The sequence below is a fragment of the Macrotis lagotis genome, chromosome 3, assembly GCF_037893015.1.
Source record: "Macrotis lagotis isolate mMagLag1 chromosome 3, bilby.v1.9.chrom.fasta, whole genome shotgun sequence".
Taxonomy (NCBI): Eukaryota; Metazoa; Chordata; class Mammalia; order Peramelemorphia; family Peramelidae; genus Macrotis; species Macrotis lagotis.
The window spans coordinates 300,461,274-300,488,516 of NC_133660.1; the positions used below are offsets into that span (position 1 = coordinate 300,461,274).

At 32.9% G+C, this 27,243-nt stretch overlaps 2 protein-coding genes across 2 annotated transcripts; both read left to right on the plus strand.

Annotated features, from left to right (window-relative positions):
• The first annotated feature begins 418 nt into the window (after positions 1-418).
• LOC141516968 (olfactory receptor 4P4-like) lies at positions 419-1,348 on the plus strand. The gene has a single exon (XM_074227917.1). It carries the CDS (start codon positions 419-421, stop codon positions 1,346-1,348), a length of 930 nt encoding a protein of 309 aa, XP_074084018.1.
• Positions 1,349-25,951: 24,603 nt separating this feature from the next.
• LOC141516969 (olfactory receptor 4P4-like) lies at positions 25,952-26,881 on the plus strand. Its single transcript, XM_074227918.1, has one exon. The coding sequence runs from the start codon at positions 25,952-25,954 to the stop codon at positions 26,879-26,881; it is 930 nt and encodes a 309-aa protein (XP_074084019.1).
• The last annotated feature ends 362 nt before the right edge of the window (positions 26,882-27,243 follow it).

Consider the following 27,243-nt stretch of genomic DNA (forward strand, 5'->3'; position numbering starts at 1 on the left):
TAAATATAATGTTTTATAGATTGTGGTTTACTTCTCTCATATACATTTTTGAGGCAAATGGCTCTATTAAGTTTAAAATACCATCTAATTATTCTTAGACAATTGTTATCTCTAAAACTGATGTCTTTTTTTGAACCTAAAGCTATCAATACATTTTATTGTTAAAAAGGAACTCTTGAAAGGACAATGAATTTGAGAAACTTTTACATGGCATGGAGAATATTGAGTTTCTTTAATCTTCTTTTTAAGAAGTGTTTGAAAAACAAAGTCAAATTGAAGAACAAATTGAGTTGCAGTAGTAATGTACAAAGATTTGATTTCAATTTCCCAAAAATTATGTATGTGATATTACCTAGACTTTATCATGTTACTTTATATTTTTAGATTGATTAAACATCTGGACAGGAATTGTCAATCTATGGAAAACCATAATAATGCCACTAAATTTATACTTTTGGGACTTCTTATGAAGGAAGAAATGAAGGTAACATGTTTTGCCATTTTCACAGTGTGTTACTTATCAATCTTTCTAGGGAACTTTGTTGTCTTCATCACCATCACATACAGCCATCTGATACAGCAACCCATGTACTACTTTCTTTGGCACTTGTCCATCATTGATCCATGCTTTACTTCCACCACAGCTCCTAGAATGATCAGTGACTTAATTGACTCAGATAACACTATCTCTTACAATTACTGCATGACTCAGCTGTTTGCTTTTCACTTTCTGGGAGGTGTGGAGATGTTCATTCTGGTGTTAATGGCATTTGATCGCTATGTTGCCATCTGTAAACCCTTACATTACATGATAATTGTTAACAGGCAGAGATGTAACATGCTGATCATACTTGCATGGCTGGTGGCATTTTGGCACTCTGTGGCTCAGCTATTCTTGATCCTCAGGTTACCTTTCTGTGGACCTAATCAAATAGATCACTATATGTGTGACTCAAAAGCCCTCATAAAACTTGCCTGCACAGACACACATGTTGCTAGTATTTTAGTCATTGCCAACACTGGGATGGTTGCCTTAGCAACCTTTCTTGTTTTGGTGGCATCTTATATCATCATATTATATAATCTTAGGAACAATTCATCTGAAGGTCGGCGTAAAGCTCTCTCCACCTGTGTTTCCCATATCATGGTGGTTGTTTTGTTTTTTGTACCGGCCATCTCCACCTATATCCCACCTCCCAATGCTGTAGATAATGACAAAGAGTTCTCAGTGTTTTACGCTGTGATTGCACCTATGTTGAACCCTCTTATATATACACTTAGAAATGCAGAAATGAAGAATGCAATGAGAAAGGTGTGGTGTAGAAAATTGTTTTTCTTATTTAAATAAAAAGATGAATATCACTGTGTAATTTTTTAAATGTTATATCTATTTAATTAAGACATAAGCATTTCTATCATAAAATTTTCAGCTATGACCAGTACCTGACTACTGAGATCCTGAATACCAAGAAATGAAATGTTACATTTTTTGCCTTTTCCAAGATTCTTCCAAAGCCTTAGTGAGATTTTCACTGTTGTGTTTTCCTGAAGCTATTGACTCTATCTCATTTAACTGGTCTCACTCACATCCACTCAAGTTTTATTTTAACGTTAGGCATTAGATTGAATTAATGAAGAGATATAAAAGTAATTGAAGAAATATTTATCATTAATATTTATTTCTTGAAGGGGTAATGAAAGTAGTCTCCTGCATAAGCTCAGTTGTTATATAACACACATTCCTAATTTCAAATTCAATCTCTTTGATAGACTTAAATACCAGTCACCCTTGCTTCCAAGCTCTTCCCTGCTAAATGGGCTCAATGTAATACCTTACTTGATTTCTGATTCATATGTTATTTTCACTAAAACATCCATATTGAATAGAGGTTACTCCTTAGATCTAGAAAATGAGATCAAATGAAACAGAAAATGACAAATACCCTTCCTTCATTTCTCAAGGCCACAATGTAAAAGTGAGAACAAGAAATGGAAGACCCTCTTGGATCAATGGATTATTTAGTTCGTGGTGGCCATGCCAAATGTTAGCTTTCATCCTGTCTGAAAAAACATAACCAAGAAAAAGCAACTACTATCCCTTTCCTCCTTGTTTTAGTTGCAATATGTACTAACTTTTAGGATCTTCTTATTTTTCAGCCATTCAGTGGGAATAACCCTAATCCTGTGTGAAAGAGGAATCAAGAGTTGCAGGCTTTTTCATGGGAGGCTGTTTCAATATGTTACTCTCTTTCATTATGTTTTAAAAAATCATGCTATCCTCCATAAAATGCAGTTAGCTTGCGATTGAAAGCGATTGTCCTCTGTAATATCTATATCATGCTTGTACAGAGCGGACATTTAATAAATGTAAATTGTGTCTCACTGGCAGAGATTGGCAATCTGCCTTTTTCACCTATTATCAATTAACTCTATCAAATCTAAGATAATTTTCCTTGAAAAAAGTCAATAATGCTTAGGGACAAGGCTAATCTTAGGTAAAACTGTGCATTCTTCAATTTTCCTTTCATTGTCTTCAGCTTCCCCCATCTAAAAACCACTCTGTATTTTTATTTCTTCTTCAACAATCAATATTGTCCAACTGTTGGTTTGTCTCATTCCTTTTCTTTCTCTCTGATATCTTCCAGCAACTCTTTTTAGAAGCATGCATCTTGCTTTTAGGGCCTTTAACATAAGTCAGTGCCTACTAATATCTGTTAGTTATGTTGCAAAAGGAAAGAGATAATCTCAGAAATATCTATCCAGGTTAACAGGAAGGATATTTATAATGTTGTTAACTGATTTCAAGACTAATCCTTTTCTATGTTGTGATATTTTAAGTATCTTGGAGAAATAAACATTTTATTTTTATCCACAGGGTCAAGGGTAGGAGAGGAATAAATGGGTCTTAGTCTGCTCCTTATATTTTCCAGGAAAGAAAAAAAATACTTTTTCAAGGCAATAAACTTTTTTAGCTCCTACTTTATTCTAAGCAATGAAATAAACAAGGAGGAAACAAAAGTAAATACAAGATATTACCATCTAAGTAATCTCACAATGAAATGGAGAACATAAGCAAAGATACATCTAAAAACAAGTTCTGCATAAGATTAAATAACAAATAATTAAGAGAAGGTTTTGGGAAATTCTTCCTTTAGGAGAAGTGATTTTACTTGTGATTTGAAGGAATATAAGAAAGTTAAGAGGAAAATATGAGAAGGGAGAACATTTACAAAAGATGCCCAGAACTGAGCTATGGAGTATCTGTTTTGAGAGCCTGCAAGGAGGCCAGATTTGTTGGATAGAAAAGGTTCATTTAAGACTAGATAGATATGTGGAGGTTGGAAGGAATAAAAGAAGGAAAGAAGGAAGGAATAAAGGGTTAAGGACAGGTAGCCCTTCTGAAAACATCCTGTAAATAAATATATAAAGATATTTATATGTGACTATAATTGATATATTTCCATATGCATATATGTGTCTTTATTTGTATATGCATCTTATATTTATTATATAAATATCTCATTAGTTTTTAAAACTGCATATGAAGCTAATTTATGCTAGTCTTTTCTTTTTTTATGAAGGATTTTGAGTTTTACAGATTTGTCCTTCTCTTCTCTCCCTCCCCCCTCAGAGAAGGCAATATGCTAAAGGCTTTACATTTGAAACCATGCTAAACAATGATTGAAATTGAAAGTGTTGTGAGAGAAGAAATCAATAGGAAGAAAGAAAACATTACAGATAACAAAATTACTAATCCTTAATTGAACTTTTAAATATTGAAGATAATAAGCTTTAGTCTTGATTTAAACTCCAGAGTTCCTTTCTACTATGGATGACATTCTCTATGTTAAGTTAATTAAACTTCTCTTTTATTAATGTACTCCAGAAATGAACAAGTCCATCATGGTTATTCCTCACCCCATGTTGCTGTTAACATGCACAATGATCTCTTATTTCTGCTCATTTTATTTGACATGAATTCATGCAAGTTTTTCAAGGCTTTTCTGAAATCCTGTCCCTCATGTTTTCTTATAGAACAGCAGTGTTCCATGATATTCATATACCACAATTAGTCCACTCACAACCTAATTGATGGTCATCCCTTCAATTTCCAATTCTTTGCCACTACAAAATGGCATTACTCTTTTTCATGATGCCTTTAGGGTATAGACCCATTAGCGGTATTGCGGGATCAAAGGATATACACATTTTTATTGCCTTTTGAGCATAATTAAAAATTGAAATCAAGAAAAACTGGATCAGTTCACCACTCCACCAATAATGCATTAAAGTTCCAGATTTTCCACATCTCCGTTTATGTTTTCTAGGTCTTTTATATAATCGGTGTGGTATGAGGTGGTACCACAGGGATACTTTATTGTGCATTTATCTAATCCATAAATATTTAGATCAATTTTACAAATGTGTATAGATAACTTTGATTTCTCTCTCAGAATTGCCTTTCCATATCCTTTGACCATTTATCAATTGTTTAATCACTTGTTTTTTGTTTTAATGTTTGACCCATTCTCTGTATATTTTAGAAATGCTTCCTTTCCCAGAATGACTAGTTGTAAAAATTCTTTTCCAATTTTCTTCCTTCATTTTAGTCTTGGTTTCATTGCTTTTAGCTGTCAAAAACTTTATAATTAAAGGGAATCAAATATATCCACTTTGTTTTTTTTAGTTTTTTTTTTTTTTTTTTTTTGCAAGGCAAATGGGGTTAAGTGGCTTGTTCAAGGCCACACAGCTAGGTAATTATTAAATGTCTGAGACCGGATTTGAACCCAGGTACTTCTGACTCCAATGTCGGTGCTTTATCCACTGTGCCACCTAGCTGCCCTCACTTTGTTTTTTTATAACATTCACTATCTCTTCTTGGTCATAAACTTCTTCCCTTTCCATAGTAACTGGAAAACTACTTCTTGTTCTCCTAATTGGTTTATAATATTACCACTGATTCCTAAATACGGCGCCAATTTTGACCTTATCCTGGTATAAGATGTGAGTTATTGTTCTGTTCTTAGTTTCTGCTATACAGTCTGCCAGGTTTCCCAGCTGATTTTTTTTAATTGAAGAGTGAGTTTTTATACTTGAAGTTGAAATCCTTGGGTTTATCAAGCATTAAGATACTATAGTAGGTTCTTTCTATCTCATTTGCACCTAATGTATTCTACTGATCTTAGAGAGTAGTACCAAGACAATCTTCATGTCTAATGTTATATCATTTTACATTTGTTATGGCTAGTTTTTCTACCTTTGTATTTTTTTCATTAATTCCCTTAATATTCTTGCATATGAATTTAATTATTACTTTTTCTTGTGCTTAAATAATTTTTTGGAAATTTGATTGGTAAGGCACAGAATAAGTAATTTTATTTATATATATTTTTATATATTTTATATATATATACATTTATATATTTATATATATTTTTATTATAATAGCTCAGACTATCTATGAGCCATTGATATTTCCTCAGTTATATACATCTGCTTTTATCTTTGTGAGAAGTGTTTCATACTTGTTTTCAGAGAGGTTCTGTGCCTGCCTTGGCAAGTAGACTCCCAAATATTTTAGGTTGTCTCTTGTTATTATCTCTTGCTGTTGTATATTGTTAATAATATATAGAAATACTGAGGATTTATATGCATTTATTTTAGATCCTGTGACTTTGCTAAAGTTACTAATCATTTCCAGTAGTTTTTAAGATTATTTTCTTGGGTTGTCTTAGTATATTGTCATATCATCTGCAAAGAGTGAAGGTTTTTTCAAATTCCTTCAATTTCTTTTTCTTCTCTTTTTTCCAAATTAATGTTTCTAAAACAATATTGAATAATAATCACGATAATGGACAGCATCATGTCACCCCTGATTATTTTAGGGAAGACTTTTAGCTTATCCCCATTACATAGAATCCTTGTTGATGGTTTCATATAGATACTTCTTATCATTTTCATAAAAAAAAAACATTGATGTATTCCTATGCTCTCTACTGTCTTTAGTAGGAATAGGTGCTATATTTTGTCTATATCTCTTTCATCATTTTTTGGGATAATTATGTTTTTCTGTTAGGTTTGTTATTGATATTGTCAATTATTCTGATAGTTTTACTTATATTGAACCAACCCTGCATTCTTGTTATAAATGCATGATGGTGGTGTATTATTCAAGTGGTACCTTGCTGTAATCATTTTGCTAATATTTCATTTAAATTTGTCCACTACAGGTTCATTATGGAAATTGGTGTTTGATTTTCTTTCTCTCTTTTGACCTTTCATGGCTTAGGTATCAGTACCAGATTGGTGTCATAATAAGAATTTGACAGAATTTCTTATTCACCTACTTTTCAAAAAGTTTAAATAGAATAAGAAGTAATTGCTCCTTGAATGATTGATAGAATTCATTTGTGAATCCATCTGGCCCTGAATATTATTTTTCTTATGAAGTTCATTGATGACTTGTTGAATTTCTTTTTCTTAGATTGGGTTATTTAACTTTTTAATTTTCTCTTCTTTTATCTGGGGAATTTATATTTTTGTAATTATTCTGTAACTTCACTTAGAACATCAAATTTATTGGCATAAAATTTGGCAAAATGGTTTCAAATTATTACTATTATTTTCTCATTGGCGGTGAATTCACTTTTTTCATTTTTAATAGTAGCAATTTGACTTTCTTCTTTCTTTTTTTATCTAGTTGAGCAAACATTTATATATTTTATTGGCTTTTTCATAAAATCCACTTTGTTTAATTATTAGTTCAATAATTTTTGCCATTAGTTTTGTTAATTTCACCTATAATTTCTCATTCTGTATTTAATTAGGGAATTTTAATTTATTCTCCAATTTTTTGGTTGAATGCTTCACTCATTAAACCCCTCTTTTTCTATTTTATCCATATTAGAATTTAGAGATATAAATGTCCCCCAATAAATGCTTTGGGTGTATACCACAAATTTCAGTATTTTGTCTCATTATTGTCATTGTCTGGGTGGAAATTAATAATACTTTGTACGGTTTGTTATTTGATCCACTCATTCTTTAAGATAAGTTTATTTAGTTTCCAATTTGTTTTTTTCCTATTTCTCCTTTATTGTCCATGACATTTATTGCATCATGATCTGAAAGCGGTACATTGAATATTTCTGCTTTTCTGTATCTAAATATAAGGTTTCTATACCCTAACATATGGTCAGTTTTAGTATAGATACCATGTACAAGAGGGAAAAAAGTAATATATTCCTAATTGTCACCCCCATCAATTTTCTCCAGAAATCTATTATATATGTTTTCTAATATTCTATTCTCCTCCTTAAGTTTCTTCTTGTTTATTAGATTTATCTAATTCTTAGAAAGGGAGGTTGACATCCCCCATGAGTAGAGTTAAGGTCTCGGTGTCTTCCTGTAACTCATCCTCTAAAATTTACATACTATTCCATTTGTTGTATACATTTTTAGTATTGGAATTATTTCACTATCTATAGCACCTGTAAGAAAGATGATGTTTTCTTCCTTATCTTTTTAATGAGATCCATTTCTGCAACTTCTTTGTCTGAGTTAAGGATTTATTTTGAAAGTTTTAATTAAGTTTGCATGCCCTAATACATGGCCCATTTTAGTGTAGGTGCCATGTTTAATAGAAAAATAATTATATATTCCTTGCCATCCCCAATCATTTTTTCCAGAGTTCTATTATATAAAGTTTTCTAAAATTCTATTAATCTATTTGTTTCTTCTTGTTTATGTTAAGGTTTGCTTGATCCCTTACTGAGAGAAGGTGACAGAATTTTACTGTTTATGTGTTCCTTTAACTCTGATAGCTTCTCTAAGAATGTGGATTTAATGCAATTTTATAGTCTATGGTAACTTTTAAGAGGATATGATTTCCTATCTTATCTCTTTATATGAGAATTTTTGCAACACCTTTTTTCCTGAGATAAAATTGCTCTTGCTGATTTTCTACTTCAATAAAGCATAATATATACTTCTCCAGCCTTTTACTTTTCATTTAGGTATATCTCTCTGCTTCAAATGTATTTCTTGAAAGCAGCATATTGAAGAATTCTGGTTTTGAATCTACTCTGATATATGCTTCCATTTTGTGGGAGAGTTCATCCCATTCACATTCACAGTTATAATTGGTAACTCTTTTTTACCATCCACACTATCTCTCCTCATGTTTATTTTTTCCCGACTTGCACCTTAAACTTCTTCCCCAGCATTTTGCTTCAGAATATTGCATTGCTCAATGGGTTTGCCCCCTTCTTTCTATCACTTCCATTTTCTTTTCTTTTTTTCTTTTTCACCTTCTTCCTTCCCTCCCTTCTTTCAGTCTCTTCTCTCCCTATCCATTCCCATCCTAAAACTTATAAGGAAAGATAAATTACATGTGAAAATTAATCCTTCTTTGGGCCAATTTTTTTAAGAATAAGGTTCAGACAGTTCTTGATCTGATAATTTTGGAGTTTGGCCAAAGCATTCCTTAATGTTTTCAGTTTGAAATTCCTTTTTGGTAGGGGATCTATGAATTCTTTCAATGACTGTTTTGTCCTCTGGTTCCAGGGAATCATGGTAGTTCTCCTTAACTATATTTTGAAAAATAGATTTGTTCCTTTTTTTTTTTATCAAAGTTTTGAATTAGCCCATGATTCTTAAATTGTCTCTTTAGGATCTGTTTTCCAGGTGAGTAGTTGTACCAATGTAGTATTTCTCCTTTTCTCCTAGTTTTTCATTTTCAATAGATTGTGAGCATCTCATGAAATCATTAAGATTCACAAGGCCTAATCTATTTATGAGCAAGGACTTTTCTACATTTAGTTTTTGCTTCTTCATATACATTTCACCAAATCTACTTTGAAAGGATTTTTTTGGCATTTGCCCAATTTTTTTTTTTGAGGGAATAATTTTCTTTTTGCATTTCTTCAAATGAATTTGCAAAGAATTTCATTTCCTCTGTCATTGTTGTTGTAAGATGATAATTTTCTCTTGCATAGTGTTAATTGTCTCTTAAACTTCTATCCCTGATTTTTCCATTATTAATTTAAAGTCCTTTCTGATCTCTTCTAAAAAGTCTTTCTGGGCTGGAGACCAATTCATTTTCTCCTTTGAATTGTATGTGTGCATGTGTGTACGCATATATGTATATAAACACAAGGATATCTATCTATCTATGCATCTATTTATATATGGATACACACATAGACACACACATATAATATGTATATATGCATATATATATATATATATATATATATATATATATATATATATATATATATATATATAGCAGCCTTCCTATCTTTCTTTCCCAGCTAGCACCGCTATTCCATGCAGCATTCAAATGACCCTGCTTTTGAGGGATTACCCTTCCCTAGAGTGTTATTTTGGGTGATGCATTGGTTTGCAAACCTTCAATGCTGAGAGGTCTAGATGACTTGCTTATTGGGGTTAGGAACCCCAGGGGATTGCTCAGTGGACCAATCCATAAGGAACACCAGAAACTTACTCTGTACTGCCTGTGATGTGAATGTCAAAGACTCAGTCCCCTGGCCTGGGACTGAATCTGGTTGATTCTCACCACAACTAAATTACTGGGCTAAACCAACAGGACTAGAATTGCATTGCCAGAGAGTCAGAGGTGAGGAAGTCCTGATATTCACAACAGGACTTTGGGTAAAGTTTCAAACACATGCAGTTGTTTCTTTATATGTACTAGAGCAAGACCAGCCTTCCCACAGGTAAGCCACGGACACCTCTGGGAAAACCAAGATTTGGGTTCAGGCTGATTTCCAGAGCAGTCGAGTTGGGTATGGTGGGCAACCACACAGGAGTTCTCCCAGTCTCCCCAGAAACCAGAAATACTTCTGCTCCCCCTTCCATGGTTCTCAGGTAATTCCATGCCTCACTCTGCCTCCTGGGTCTCATGCTCCACCCCACCTCAACTACCTCATGACAGGCCTTCCTATTAGATATTCCCCTTTGTTCATTTTTTTGGGTTCTGAAAATCTAAAATTTGTTCAGAGCCTTGATTCAATTTATTTTTGAGGTAAGGCCAGGAGAATGTTAAGCTTCTCCCCGCCATCTTGTGTGGAACATATGTATGATTTTCAATGTCACTTATTAGTGGATCTAGTATATACATCCACAGTAGTCCCTGAGTTAATAAGTGCCAGAAGTGCTAAAAAAATCATATTCTTTATTAAGTATTTGACTTAGCTTTCATTGTTCACATCCTAGATGTTTCTGAGTTATCTATCTTAGAGTTCATGGACTTTGATTACTGCTGTCAGCTGTAAACCATTCTGCTGCATGATCACAGTGACATAGATGTAACATCTTTTTGATTGACATTGACCAGGTATTTATGTTTGCTAGGTTAACATTTTGGAGCCCTTATCAAATAGATCACTATATATTATATATATATATATATATATATATATATATATATATATATATATATATATGATGTCAAACCCCTCTTCAAACTGGTTACTATCGACACATGTATTGCTGATATGTAGTCATAGCTAATTCTACTATGATGGTGTAAATTACTTTCTATTACTTTCTTTTCTTGGTGGCGTCTAATTTGTTCAATAATTTTGCATTAGAAAACTCTCATCAGAAGGTCTTTACAAAGCCCTCTCCATTTCTCATTCCTATGTAATGGTTGTTTGTACCCCATATTTCTGTGCATTTAAATTTAACCTTCAAGTGTCAGCAAAAATGATAAAGAGTTTCCATGTTTTACACTCCAATTGGACCCATAATGAACCTTCTTATCTACAAACTGAGATATTCAGAGATAAAGAATGCCACTCAGAAGGGTGGTAGAAAAGGTCATGACATTTAATTAAAACATGTTTATTAATTTTATTTTTTCATCTTTGTGTCTTTCATTACTGGGTGTTGTGTACTAAACATAGATTGATGAGCATTCTTCTTTTTGAAAAAATCATCAAGTGCATCTAGAAAATTCAGTGATGCATCCTGATGAAAACTTTGTACAACTATTGGTTTTTGGTGAAAGGTCATATATAATTTAATCACTTCATAATTAGTATACAATGGAAAGAATGAAAAGAAAGACAAATCTATCTTTGTTTCTTCTCTTTCATGATTCATTATCCTTTATCCAGAATATTTTCCTATTCTAATAATGGCAAATAAGTCAAATGTGACATAGGTCCTGGCTCTATCTCAAATGTGAAGTTACCAAAGTTTTTCTTTTATGGATAACCAGTTCAGTCAAATCCACAAGTATTTATCTAACACAAATTCTTTTTTCAGACATGGTGCAAAGAATAAATAATAAAAATCCAAGTAAAAACAAATATAGTCCATGCCTTCAAAAAGCCATTCTAATGATGAACATTAACATATAAAGGAGTTCAGAATTTGAGAAGAGAATGAGGTAGACCTACATAAATCTACAGGTTCTTGTTAGGAATAGAAATTCAAACCAAAAGAGCAGAGGTTTGATTTAAGTAAATGAGTAAAAATGACTAGCAGAGATCCTTAAAAGAAATGTTTAATTAGGAACTGACCAGTAAGAGAAAGGGTTTATATAAGACAGTATGTTTTGTCCAGAATATAAAGTCAAAGAATGGTGTTGAAATAAAAAAAATTAAAGAGAAACATTTTCCAATCTGTCCTTCCTTGCTTTCTGCTGTCTTTGAATAAAAGAAATTCAAGAAATAATTGCCTGTGTCCCTTTTTTCCCCTCTGATTAATATAAATGTGTCCTTTCAAAAGAAAATCTTTACATTTTAAAAATTTTATTAGAAGGTAGGGAACTCTAATTATCCCACAAATCCATAAAATGTATAATGGATGCTGGATTTGTAACTCTGGGTTTGGTATTAGAACTGAGTTGAAAGTCTATCACAGATATTAATTATGTATATTGCATCATATAAGTAACATTGCGTCATCATCACCATGATAACAATTATCATCATTTCATAAGCAATCTCAATTCAATCACTCAAAATGAAATTCTAATGAAATTACCCTATGGTTAAAAGCTATAAGTTAGAGATTGGGACAAACCAAAGAAAATGTGGTGATGGTTCTGATATCACTCTTTTTCTTCCACAGAAGAAATTATTCCTTCAAAATCATGAATGTGCACAGAGGAAAAATAACTGCTAAAAAAGTATCTGATTTTTAAACTTTCAATCTTCCTTTGTACAGAACATAAAAGAGTTAGTCTGAAGAGGAAGAGGAATAATCACATTTCTCCTCCTTCTTGAATATTGTAATTATTCCTAGACTAGTAGAGGTAAAACACCATTCAAGATACTTCTTATACTATCACATGGCTGCTTTTTTTTCCCCTACTTCAATTATTCTACTGTGGTGATTCCTGGTTGTATTAATTTAACACCAATACTTTTGAGGTCAGGGAATTCACAAGAACAAGCAGAGAAGATATCAGACCTCTACATTTTCCAAGTATTTTTTAAATTCATAGAATAGTGTATTGGCTGATGCATTTATCTCAAGTCTACTTTAATCTGTGTCAGTTATTTGTTTTTTTCTTCTTCTTTATGTGGATCAGCAATCATTGGAATTGCCTAGACTGTTCCTTATTTATTCTTCCAAACATGACCAATGACATACATTAATTAAGGCAATTAAGTGACAATTCTTAACTATTTAGGAAAAATCAGTCTTTCTGATGCAGTTAGGTTTCACAGACCTGGAGTCAAGAGGAACTGAATTCCAATCCGGCCCCAGACACTTAACAATTATCTAGCTGTGTGTCCCTGAACCCCATTGCCTTGTAAAATCAAAATAAACAAAAAACAAAAGAAAATCAATCTTTCTTCTCCTTTCCATTTTTCCATATCCTTCTACCACAGAATATTGAAGCTGAAAGGAATGGAAAGTGAATTGATATGTGAATCTTTAATATTTCATTGCTAATCTCACAGCAGATGTGTAGTAGGGGAGAACTCTGAGCCAATTATAGAAAGGAAGGAGTATGCAGAATTGCATGAGTTCTTAAACATTTTGGAATTTAAACTTTGCTAAGAAGGTGATAAGGAGTCCCTGAAACACTATAAGCAAAAGTGATACAATAATATCATAGCAGAGGAGGGATCTCTTTGGTTAAGTAAGTACAGTAGATTATATGTATTTTGCCACAGAATGGTCTAAGGAGACTAAAGACTTGTTAGGATGGTATTTAAAGAGTACAAATATATTGTGAATAGTGCATTTCCTCTGCTTGTTCCAATGAAACATAATGAATTCAGAAGTATTTCAAAGATTGTATATACATTTTATAGTTATCAAATGAATATATGAGTTTGAGAGGAAATGTAATAAGAAAAACTAGAGAAAAACCAGAAATGAATGAACCTTTATGAAAAAAACAACAAAGTGATAAGAATGAAGGTTTTTTGAATTGAATAATATACTCTATTTGAGACAGATTGACTTTGAGATATGAAAAAAATGTCAAAATGGAAATTTCAAATATGTCCTGGAAATTTTAAGTATAAACAACAGGAAGGATAGGATTGGGAAGAATTATTGGAACTTTTCAGCAAAAAAATTATATTAGATGATATTGATTAAAAGAAATGATTATAAAGAGAGACAGAAAAAACACTTTTGGAGAATCAGATGTTAAAAACAGAAAGCAGAGAGGAATATAAACCTATGAGCAGCATGAAAATAAATCTGAAATTAAGGAGTTTAAATGTGCTGAGTACTGGGTACACATGTACTCACACAGTCAACTAACAAGTATTAATATTTTGTTTGTGCCAGCCATTTTATTAAGCTTTGAAAATACAAAGAAAATAAAAAAGTATTCTCCATTTTATCAAGCTCTCATCACAATGAGTTTAATAACAGAAAAATAATTATATTAAAACATTTAGAGAATTTACTTGGGCTAACATCAGAGAAATGAAATAAAATTATAGAGACCCAGGAGAAATTTCTGGCAGAAAATGCAAACATTGATGAGACTTTTAGGAATCCAGATAATCTAGGAGACAGAGATAATGGCAGAGAGATTTCTAGGCATGAATGGCAATTTATGTTAATTCTTCATGTTGAAGGAATGTTATCAATGAAGATTAGAAAAGAAGACAATGTCACTGAAGTAGATTGTTTAGAGTGGAATAGAGTAAAAAAAGACTGGGAAGGTAGGAAGGGACTAAGTTATAAAGCTCTTTTAACATTAAAGAGCAGATTTCATACTTGTTTTCTTTTTTGTTTCCAAGGCAATGGGGTTAAGTGGCTTGCCCAAGACCACACAGCTAGGTGTCTGAGGCTGGATTTGAACTCAGGTGCTCCTGACTACACGGCCTGTACTCAATCCAGTGCATCACCAAGCTGCCCCTTGTACATGTTTTCTAAATAATTCCAGAGATAAAATTTAAACATTGCATCAGAAGATCATAAAGTTAAACGTGAGTTTTAGGAAATCAAATTGAGAGATTAATTTTGTCAGAACATTATTTGTATAGGAAACCAAACTCTTGGGAAGAGTTAATGAAGGACTGTACTATGAATATTGCAATGGAAAAGTAAAGGAGGGGACATACACAGGAGACTTTAGGAAGTAAAAATGACAAAACCTAGGAACTGTTTGGATATTGGAAGTGAATGATGGAGGAGAAAATGAGAAAGAAGTCCATTTTGGAGTCTAATGAATGAGAGATTGTTAATATTTTGACACTACCTGTTAACATAGGATGAGGAGAGAGTTTAGAGGTAGATAATAATTAGATTAGTTTCCCTTATGTTTAGATTAAGATAACTACAGAAAGTTCAGTCTGAGATGTCTGATAAACACTTAATATGTAAGTGATAATGGAGGATGAGCAAGAGGCAAGTCCAGGGGCAGCTAGTGGTGCAGTAGATAGAGCATGGGTTCTGGAGTTAGGAGAGTCAATGTTCAAATCTGACCTCAGACACTTAATAATTACGTAGCTGTGTGACTTGGGTGAATCACTTAACCCCATTTTTCCTGACCAAAAAAAGAGGCAAGTTCTGGAAAAAATATCATTTTATTCAAAATCATAAAAATTAATGAGGTCACCAAGGAAAATAGTAGAGGCAGAAGATGAAGAGCAATTTGTATTCAAACTGAAGAAAAAGTCAGTGAAACATTAACTTTAAGAGGAAAATACTGGCCATGATGGCAGAGAGAAGCCAGGCACTGTGATTTAACGTGAAACAAGCCTTTTAACAGAAATTCCATCAAAAAAACCAAGAAAAAGAAACTAGGAAAAGAATATCAGCCTCAGGGTTTATCTTCAGGGAGGGTGACTGGAGAAAGAGAGCAGAGAGCTGGGGGGGAGGGGAGGAGCAGGGAGAGAGCAAGATTAATTGAAGATCAGATCCCACTGGACAAGGAGGCATCAATTGTGGGACTGAAGGTCTGGGTTGCTCTGGCAGGGCTGGGGGGAGAGTTCCAGAGTGGAGAGCTGCAGACATAAATCCACTGGGCTCCTCTGGTCTGGATGACCTCAGACTCCATACCTTCATTTCAGCTGGACCTTCTTCCCAGAATATAGTAACATAGAAACACCCCCCACCCAACACCAGCCAGGCTCAGGCTGGAGGAGCAGAGCTCCCTCAGCTGAATAGGGAGAGTAACTGCCCTGCCCCAGGGATTAGCTCTCATTGTTCAAGGATGAAAGTATCCAGCAATGCCCCCCCACCCTCCAGGACAAGGGAAAGGGCCTCAAGTCAGTCACAAATACTCCATAGAAATCCTTTAGTAACTCCTACTGAGCAAAACCTGTAGCACCCCTTACTGGCTGGCACATTTGGAGTTATTAAACCCAATGAGCAAAGCTTCTAGGGATCTGAACAATAAAGTTCTGTGGATCAACCCCTCCCTCAATGCAAGATCTCAGATCAATGCAGAAAGGCCAGTGGCAGATTAGTTTATAGAAGAATAGCTGCTTTGTAAAGATCCTAACTCAGAGTGATCTAGAATCTCTGAGGAGAATATGATTTGGTTTCCAGCCCAGAAAGACTTCTTTGAAGAAATCAGGAAGGAGATTAAAAATCAACTGGAAAATTTCAGAGAGAATATTAATACCCTTCAAGAAGAAAAACAAATTTTTGAAAAATACAATTGGAAAAATGCAAAAAGAAAATAATTCTCTCAGAATGTCAATTGGTCAAATGGAAATAACTTTCAAAAACAGAATTGACCATTTGTAAAAAGAGTTTCAAAAGGTAAATGAAGAAAATTCTTTGGAAAAAAAGAAGGTATTCTGTGGAATCTAATGACTTCATGAAACCAAAAGCAATCTGTTAAACAAAACAAAAAAAATGTAAAAATAGAAGAAGATGCAAACTACCTCAATGGAAAAAATACTGACTTAGAGAATACAAGTAGAAGAGACAACTTAAGAATCATTGATCTCTTGGAATAGACTGAAGAGAAAAGCAGAATCCTGGACTGAATATTACAGGATTTAGTGATAGAAAATTGCCCTGTTATGATCGAACCACCAGGCAAAATAGTTATTGAAAGAATACATCTATCCCTTCTGGATAGGGATCCCAAAATTAATGCAGTAATGAATATTGTGGCCAAATTCCCGAACTATCATATAAAAGAGAAAATCTTGCAAGCAACCAGAAAAAAATGGTTTAGATACCAAAGAGCCACAGTAAGGATTATACATGATCTGGCTAAATTGACATTATGGGATCAAAAGACCTGAAATGCAATATTCTGAAAATCAAGGGAGCTTGGAATGCAGTGAATGACTCACTATCCAGCAAAACTAAACCTTCTGTTCCAGCGGAAAAGATGGACATTTAAGGAACTATGAGACTGCTAACTTTTCCTGATGAAAAGACCAGAGCTTAATAGAAAATTTGGACTTCGAATAGGGACTCAAGAGTAATATGAACAGGTAAACAGAAAGAGGGTAAATGGAAAAAATACACTGCTATCCAATAAGATGAAATTGTCTATAATTCTACCTGTGAGAAAGACTCTAATGATTCTTGAGAATTGTAATTCTATTAGAGACAATATAATTAGCTTGAAGTGATGTATACTCATAATGTTTCTGTGACTCAGATAGAAGGATTTAAAAGCAATGCTTCCTTAAAAAGGGGGATGATATAGAGACAAGAGGATAGAGGAGACTGAATGGGGTAAATCTCATTATATTAAGAGGTACAAAGGACGTATTGTGATAGAAGGAAAGAAAAGAGGAGGTAAGAACCAACCTGAATCTTACACTCATCATATTTGGCTTAAAGTAAATATTCATACACTCATTTAGATTTAAAAATATCTTACCTTTCATGTATTAAAAGGGGAACAAGGGAGGGGGGAGGAAAGAGGGAACTAACAGAAGGAAGGGAAGTAAGATGGGGTAAAGAGAAAGGAGAAAGAAAGGGGAGGGGGGTTGAATATAGGAGTGCAAACACATTTTAGGTGGTGGTATTCAGAAACAAAATACTTCAGGAATATGGATAAAATATAAAAAGGAGGAAAATACATGCAGAGGGAAAATACCATGGAGGACAATAAAGACTAAGTAATTACAACTTTGAATGTGAATGGGACAAACTCTCCCTTAAAATTTAATCCAATGTCAGGTAGAATAAAAACCAGAATCCTACAATATGCTGCTTACAAGGAACTCATTTGAAGTAGAGAGATTCATATAGAATAAAGTACAAGGTTGGAGCAAAATCTACTTTTTTTTCAGCTGAACTGAAAAACGTAAGGGGTAGAATCCTTATCTCAGACCAAATATCTGTTAAAATAGATATTATTAAAAGAGATAAGGAAGCAAACTATATGCTCCTAAAATACCATAGACAATAAAGTAACTTCAATACTAAATCTGTATACACCAAATTGTACAGCACCCAAATTCTTAGAGGGGAAGTTGAAGGAGGTACAGGATAGCATAAACAGCAAAACTCTACTAGTAGGAGATCCCAACCTCCTAAACTCCAATTTAGATAAATCAAACCATAAAATAAATAAGAAGTAAGTTAAGGAGGTAAATAGATTGTTAGAAAACCTAGACATGATAGACCTATTGAGGACACTGAATGGGGCTAGAAAGGAATGTGTGTGTGTGTGTGTGTGTGTGTGTGTGTGTGTGTGTGTGTGTGTGTGTATATACATGTGTGTGTGTGTATATATATATATATATATATATATATATATATATATATTTCTATAGTACATGTACACAAAATTGACCATGTACTAGGGCATAAAAGCTTAATATTCAGTTGCAGAAAGGCAGAAATAGTGAATACAACTTTCTCAAGTCATAATATAACAAAAATCACATGCAGTATTGGACCAGGGAGATATAGACCCAGAACTAATTGGAAACTAAATGACATCATTTTAGCGAATAAGTGGATCAAACAACAAATTATGGAAAAAATAATGATTTCATCCTAGATAATGACGATAATGAAATAACATACCAAAACTTATGAGATACAGCCAAAACAGCTGTTAGGGGATACATTATATCTTTAAATGCTTGCATGAATAAATTAGAGAAAGAAGAAATCAATGAACTAAACATGCAACTAATAAAATTAGAGAAAAAATAGATTAAAAGTTCCAATTAAATAACAAGTTAGAAATTCTTAAAACCAAAGGAGAAATTAATAATATTAAATACAAAAAATACTATGAAACTAAAAATAAAACGAAGAGTTGGTTTTATGAAAAAAAACCATAAAATTGATGAACCTCTGGTGAATTGGATTTTAAAAAGAAAGAAGAAAACCAAGTTGCTAAAATTCCTAGTATCATAAATAAAGAGGCAAACTCACCACCAAAGAAGATGAAATTAAAATAATACTTTGGAATTATTTTGCCCAATTCTATGCTAATAAATTTGATAATCTAAGTGAAATGAACAAATATTTAAAAAAATATAACTTGCCCAGGTTAAATGAAGAGGAATTTAAATACCTAAATAACCCTATCTCAGAAAAAAAGAAATTCAATAAGCCATTTTTGAACTTCCTAAGAAAAAATCTCCAGTGCCATATGGATTCACAAAGGAATTCTATTTACCATTTAGGGAACAATTGGTTCCAATTCTATATAAACATTTTGGAAAAATAGGTGAAGATGGAACTCTGCCTAACTGTCTATGACATCAATATGATGCTGATACCCAAACCAGGAAGAGTTAAAACAGAGAAAGAAAATTTTAGACCTATCTCCCTAATGAATATAGATGTAAAAATCTTAAATCAAATCTTAACAAAACAATTACAAGAAGTTATCACTAGTATAATACATTATGACAAAGTAGAATTTTTCCCAGCAATGCAGTGTTGGTTAAATATTAGCAAAACTGTTAATATAATTAATTATATTAATAAAAAACCTATCAGAAATAATATGATTATATCAATAGATTCTGAAAAAATTTTTGACAAAATATAGCACTCATTCTTACTAAAAACATTAGACAGTGTAGGAAGAAATGGATTGTTCCTTAGAATAAGCAGTATCTATCTGAAGTAATCAACATGCATTATATGCAATGTGGATAGCCTACAGACATTCCCAATAAATTCATGGGGTGAAACAAGGATGTCCATTATCACCACTACTATTTAATATTGTATTAGAAATATTAGCTTCAGATAAGATAAGAAAAAGAAATCGAAGGAATTAGAATTGGGAATGAAGAGACAAAATTCTCACTCTTTGCAGATGACATAGTGGTATACCTAGAGAATTTCAAAAACTCATCTAAAAATCTACCAGCAATAATTAAAACTTTTTCAAAGTTTGAAGATATAAAATAATCATTCATAAGCCCTCAACATTTCCACATATGACTAGTAAGATGCAGCAGAAAGGACTAGAAATTGAAATTTCATTAATGTAACTTCATACAATATAAAGTACTTGGGAGTTTCCCTGCCAAGGCAGACTCAGAAACTTTTCAAAAACTATTATAAACACTTCTCACACAAATAAAATCAGATTTAAACAACTGGTCAAATATCAACTGCTCATGGGTAGGTCGAGCTAATATGATGAAAATGACAATTCTACTTAAATTAAGTTACTTATGTGGTATCCTACCAATCAAAATTCCAAAAAATTACTTTAATGAATTCAAAACATTATCAGTAAATTCATATAGAGTTTTAAAAGCTGAAATTTCCAAGGATTTAATGAAAAAAATTCAAAAGAAGGTGGCTTTGCCCTACCAGTTCTAAAATTATATTATAAAGCAACAGTCATTAAAACTTTCTTCTGTAGCTTAAGAAATAGAGTGGTGGCTTGGTGGAATAGACTAGGTGCAATAGCAGCAAATGATTATAGTAATCTGCTGTTTGATAAACCCAAAGCGTCCAGTTATTGGAATAAGAACTTTCTCTTCAATAAAAATTGTTTGGAAAATTGGAAGTTAGTATGGCAGAAACTAAGATTAGACTAACAACTCATACCCTATACCAAGATAAGGTCATAATGGATCCCGGATTTAGACATAAATAAAAACAATATTATATACAAACTAGGAGATCAAGGGAGTGTTTACCTGTCAGATCTTTGGAAAGGGAAGCAGTTTAAGACCAAGGAAGAGATGGAGAACATCATTAAAAACAAACTGGATAATTTCATTAACATTAAATTAAAAAGCTTTTGCACAGACAAAACCACTGTAATCAAGATCAAAAGAAATGTAGTAAATTGGGAAATGCTTTTTTACAACTAGTACTTCTGACAAAGGACTCATTTTAAAAATATACAGAGAACTGAGTCAAACTTAAAAAACACACTCATTCCCCAATATGCACAGATAATTTGCAGATGTGGAAATCAAAGTGATCCATAGTCATGTGAAAAATTGCTCTAAATCACTACTTATTAGTGAAATGGAAATTAAAGCGTCTCTGAGGTACCACCTCACAACTCTCAGAATTGTCAATCATACCAGAGGACAATGATCAATGCTGGAAAGGATGAGGGTAATCTGGGACACTAATACATTGTTGGTGCAGCTGTGAACTCATCCAACCTTTCTGGAGAGCAATTTGGAATTACGCACAAAAGGCACCAAAAATGTGCATACCCTTTGATCCAGCAATACCACTACTGGTTCTACACAATGAAGAGATTATGAAAAAGGGTAAAAATCATCACTCATACAAAAATATTCATAGCAGACCAGTTTGTGGTGGAAAATAATTGGGAATTAAGTAAATGCCCTTCAATTAGGGAATGGCTTAACAAATTCTGTTATATGTAGGTCATGGAACACTATTGTTCTATTAGAAAGCAGGAGGGATGGGATTTGCATGAGCTGATGCTGAGTGAGATGAGTAGAACCATTAAAATATGGGGGTGATAATCAACCTTGATGGTCATGCTCATTCTATCAGTGCAACAATCAGGCACAATTTTGGGATATCTGTGATGGAGAGAAAGAATTGTGCAGTTTGAACTAAAAACAAAACATATTACCTTTAATTTAAAAAAATGTAATCTTATTATGTAATTTTGCTATCTCATATTTTTTTCCCTTAAGAATATGATTTTTCTATCAATGCATTCAACTTACATCAATGTATACCATGGAACCAATGTAAAGACTAACAGATTGTCTTCTGTTTGGAGTGGGGGGAGGGAAGCAAGATTAGGGGGAAAAATTTAAATTTCAAAATAAATAAATTTTTAGAAAAGAGTCAAATAGATAATTTTGCATTATTTTATCATATTTTTAAGTGAATAGAATATTATGGATGATTTCTTGTAAGAGGAATTGTATACCTCAAATTATGCTTTGGAATTCTATATTGGGTGCTGGTGGAGGGATGAATTAGTGAGGGGAGAGGATAGTCAGGTTCATTTATTTGGAGGCTATTGTAACCTTTCAGGCAAAGAGGTCATAAAGTGGGTATTAGGGAGACTGTGCTATGAGTAGCAAAATGTGATAATAAAGATGAAGAGCAGATACAATTGACAATGATTTTGGAAAATTATCATATGACAAGGTTTGGAAAGTGTTAAAAAATCAAAAGAGACAGGTTGTAAAGATAACAGTATTTAGAAGACACTTTTGGGGATAAGAAAATTTACACTGAAGACAAGTTTAAAGAAAAAAAATACCAATATGGCAGTTTAAGATGACGTTAGAAAATGAAGTATAGCTATCCAACATGCAAAATGAAATGATACATTTGAAATAAGAAAAGTTACCTGGTACATTTGCATTTTTGAAAGGAATTTTCTTCTAGTCAATAGATAGAAGTATCTTTGTTAATAAAAAAATATTACCAAGTGTCTAAGTCTAAATAAAGAAAAGCAAATTAGGCAATATTTTCTTGGAGAAATGAGGATTGTTAAGTAACTGAAAGTTTGACTTCTGGATACATGGGGAAAGGAGGACAGCCACATCCAGTTTGTATATATTTGTCTGTTTGTCCCTATGTTTCTGTTTGTGTATTGATATGTGCATGTGAATGAAAGAGAGAGAAATAGACAGAGGGACAGACAAAAGGGACAAAGACCAAAACAGGAATAAGAAGGAGGAGGAGGAAGAATTGTGAATATGGGGAAAAATGGAGAGGAAAGGAAATTGAGAACATTCAGAAGGAGATGATAAAAATTTGGAGATTCCATGAAGAGCTTTATTATGTTTTCTTAGATGTCACACACTCAGATAATGGAAGCTTCAGTTTGGTTTATTTTCTATATTCAGTTAACACATCATTTAACAGATACAATACGATTCAGTACTTATACTACACAAGAAGAAACACAGAAGATAGTTAAAGACAAAATACAATTTCTCCTTCCTGGTATTTATATTAATGAAGCAGCCTAATTATCCCTGTAAAAGTAAAAGACTAAAATGATTTCCCTAAGTAGTAAAATTTGCCTTTTTTGGTAATCATCTATATGTTCGACTGTGCTAAAAATCCTCTGGGAGCCCATCTTACCAGACTCTAATGTAATGCTCATTAAATCTTTCCTGGAAGCTTCTTGTCTTGAAAGACTCAATGAAGAGAAAGAGACTCCAAATGAGTGGCTGATATTTTTCTGGACTTTGGTCCAGATGGAGAGGGACTGTGTATAGAACCTCAGCCCTTCTTTCCATCCACTAGAGGAACTCTCATCATGAAAAACAAACCATCTTTTCAATAGAGGAGAAGACTTTTGAACAGACTTCCCGTCATTGAATTGGACCACATAGATCAATATATGTCAAATTCTTTCCAAGGTATCATTCAAATTTTTCTGTTGCTATTTCTGTAGATGTTCATTTGATTTGTTTTACATATACTTATTTTCATTGTTTTGAGTCCTGGATTTTCACTGTGCAGAAGACTATTTGTCCTGGGTAGTCTTTGGATGTCAGGGAAGGCTTGCAGATATTTAAGAATAGCATTAAATGCAAAAAACCACAATTCATAGGATTACAAAGATACATTTTCTTGCCATCCAACATCAGTGGGAAAACTGAAATCTCTCCAGGGTGCCCAGTATAATATTTCTTTCCAATTCATAGCACCATTTTACTAATATCAGAGATCTATAAATGTTATTGTTTTTGTATATATTTATGTAAATTTCCTCTAATATCATTGTGTTTATATACTAAGTAACCAAAAGCTCTTTAATGGTATTGGGAGAGGACTACACCTGCTCTGAAACATGGATGACATATTAACTGTGACACAGTCCCCAATCTCTGTACTATGATAGACCTCAAAAGTGTTTTCCCCAATTTCTAATACATTTTGCTTGTTCCTTTAACCTTCACCAACTATTTCATCTGACTCAAAGGTAAAATGTGAGTGGAAGAAAAATCTGTGAGTAATTAGGTTGACATAAGTAAAGTACAATCTAAAACTCTAATGTGTTATACAAATATAATGTTTTTAGATAATGTTTTCAGATAATGCAATTTTGAGGTATAAAAGGAGATACTTATAGTTTCAGTTAGCCACACTGATCCTTCAGTAGCATGGTACTTAATGTTTCAAATTTCATTGTCATATTTTTGTGGTCTAAATATGTCTTATTTTTCTGAGATATCAATTCATATTTTTAACATTAATTTCATTTATATTTTACAAAATAGAAAACTCATGTACACAAAAAATATAGGAGATGATTCACAAATTAAAGCAATAGCTTTTGATTACAATTAAGGCTTTATAATAAATTCTACTCTGAATTTCACTGGAAGCCTGGGATATATGAGATATGTCTTATGATTCCTATGTGGTGAGTATAGGGAGGAGCAGAGAGGTTGTATAAAGTCAAACTGCAAGGTATACAATAACTTACATGAGATATCATCTTATAAAAACTTTTTCCAACTAGGATTGCTTTCAATTTTCTTCGTAGTAGTTACCTAGGCAATAGGGAGAAAAAATGGTTTTATACAAATAGGCTTAAAAGAAAGTCCATAGTTTTAATGTGGCTTTTTCTTTGACTACTTTCAAAAGAACTAAGAATGAAAATTCAAAAAGTCTATTACTCACACTTTATTCCTTTTTTTATTTACTCCTGTGAAACATGTCATGAAAAGAAATAATGTTATATTGCATGTCACATTCAAGTGTTTCTATTTGTGAGAGAAAAAAGAATCAAAAATTTAGTGGTTCTGTAAAAATTTTAAAAGTTTCTTCTCTCCTTACATTTCTTCCCTCCTTCCTTCCTTCCTTCCTTCCTTCCTTCTTTCTTTCTTTCTTTCTTTCTTTCTTTCTTTCTTTCTTTCTTTCTTTCTTTCTTTCTTTTTCTTTCTTTCTTCTGTCCTTCCTTCTCTCTCTCTCTCTCTCTCTCTCTCTCTCTCTCTCTCTCTCTCTCTCTCTCTCCCTTTCTATGTTTCATTTAATATACATAAGGAGTTCAAACCTTGAAGAAATTTAATACTTGGGATTGGAGGGATAATTGATTGCTGAAAAGAATCCATTTTGAGGTAGTCAGATGGCATGTCCTAGGAGATCATTAGGTTTGTTTTATGCCTGGGCTGCCCTTTACTGAATGGAAAAACATTCTTATCACATAGTGACAAAAGAACCTCATAAATCATTTCTTGAAAACAATTTTTATTCATCTGATAATGTCAGTCCATATTTTCTTATACTATTTGTATGAGATAGTATGTCTTGGTGTTTTGTCTGTTTTTGTGTGTGTTATCATTTCTCTAGTGTCTCCTCAATACTATTGCCAGGGGCTTGAAAAGTCAAGAATACGTTAACTTAACTTATTCTAATAATTCACATTTTATAATAATAATAATAATAATGAACTTAACTTCTAATAATTGACTTAATGTGGAATGAGAAACAGCCTGAAAATCTATTGATTTTAAAATTTGCTTTTAATATTCTTCTTAAAATATACTGATCCTCAATTTCCTGAGTGATTTTGAATTATTACCATTGGTACTTAATGTTTGCAAGTATCATTTTTACCCCATATAGAAAGTTGAAATTTAGATAGATCTTTGATCTAGACACACATTCAGAAACATATGTCTTCTTTATTGTTCAATTTTCCTTTTTAATCAAATATGTTAAATTTTGTTATGTTGGGATGAACTTTTCAGAGTACCTAGCTCAAAGAAAAGGATATTATTAAAGTACAAACACAACTTAGTTATTCTTAGGCAACTGTTATCTCTTTAAAATTGATGGGGCTGGTTCTGAAACTAAAGATATCAATGCATTTAACTGATAAAGATGTAACTGTTGTATGGACAATGAATTTTAGAAACTGTTACATGGAATGAATAATATTAAGGCTATCTTTAATACTTTATTAAAATGTTTAAAAAGCAAGGTCAAATTGAAGAACACAGTCTAAGTACCTATACTAATGTGAAATTTGACTTTACCAAACATCATGCCTGCAGTTATCATGTCCTTTATTTTTTCAGATTAATTGAACTTCTGGATCAGAATTTCTTACTCTCAAATTATGGAAAACTATAACAATGTCACTGAATTTATACTCTCGGGACTCCTTGTGAAGGAGGAAATGAAGATAGCATGTCTTGCCATTTTCACAGTCTGTTACTTATCAATCTTTCTGGGGAACTTTATTGTCTTCATCACCATCACATACAGCCATCTGATACAGCAACCCATGTACTACTTTCTTTGTCACTTGTCTTTCATTGACCCATGCTTCACTTCTACCACAGCTCCTCGACTGATTAATGATTTAATTGCCTCAAGTACTATTATATCTTTTAATTCCTGCATGACTCAGCTCTTTACTTTTCACTTCCTGGGAGGTGTAGAGATTTTCATCCTGGTATTAATGGCCTTTGATCGCTATGTTGCCATCTGCAAACCTTTACACTACATGATAATTGTTAACAGGCAGAGATGTAACATGCTGATTCTACTTGCATGGCTGGTGGCATTTTGGCACTCTGTGGCTCAGCTTTTCCTGATCCTCAGGTTACCTTTCTGTGGGCCTAATCAAATAGATCACTATATGTGTGATTCAAAAGCCCTCATAAAGCTTGCTTGCACAGACACATATATTGCTAGTATTTTAGTAATCGCTAACACTGGAATGGTTGCCTTGGTAACCTTTCTTGTTTTGGTGGCATCTTATATCATCATATTGTATCATCTTCGGAACTATTCATCTGAAGGTCGGCGTAAAGCTCTCTCCACATGTGTCTCCCATGTCATGGTGGTTTTTTTATTTTTTGTACCCGGCATCTCCACCTATATCCCACCTCCCAATTCTGTAGATAATGACAAAGAGTTCTCAGTGTTTTACACTGTGATTGCCCCTATGTTGAACCCTCTCATCTACACACTGAGAAATGCAGAAATGAAGAATGCCATGAGAAAAGTGTGGTGCAGAAAATTAGCTTTTTTATTAAAATAAAGCAGATGAATTTCAAAGTTTTATTTTTTTCATTTATTGTCAACCAGTTAAGAAATAAATATTTGTATCACACAACTTTCATCAATAAGCAGTACCTGCCTAATGAATTCCTGAATACCAAGGAATAAACTATTATATTTCTTGAGTTTTACAGTTTTCTTATGAATCCTTAATGTGAGTTTAACAATCTAGGCTTTCTGAAACAATCGATTATAACTCGATTAGTTTTACTAATGAGTCTTCTAGTCACATGTACTCCAGATCAATTTAAACATTAGGTGGGAGCTAGGTGGTGCAGTGAATAGAGCATTGGTTCTGGAGTCAAGAGGTCCTTAGTTCAAATCTGGCTTCAGACACTTATG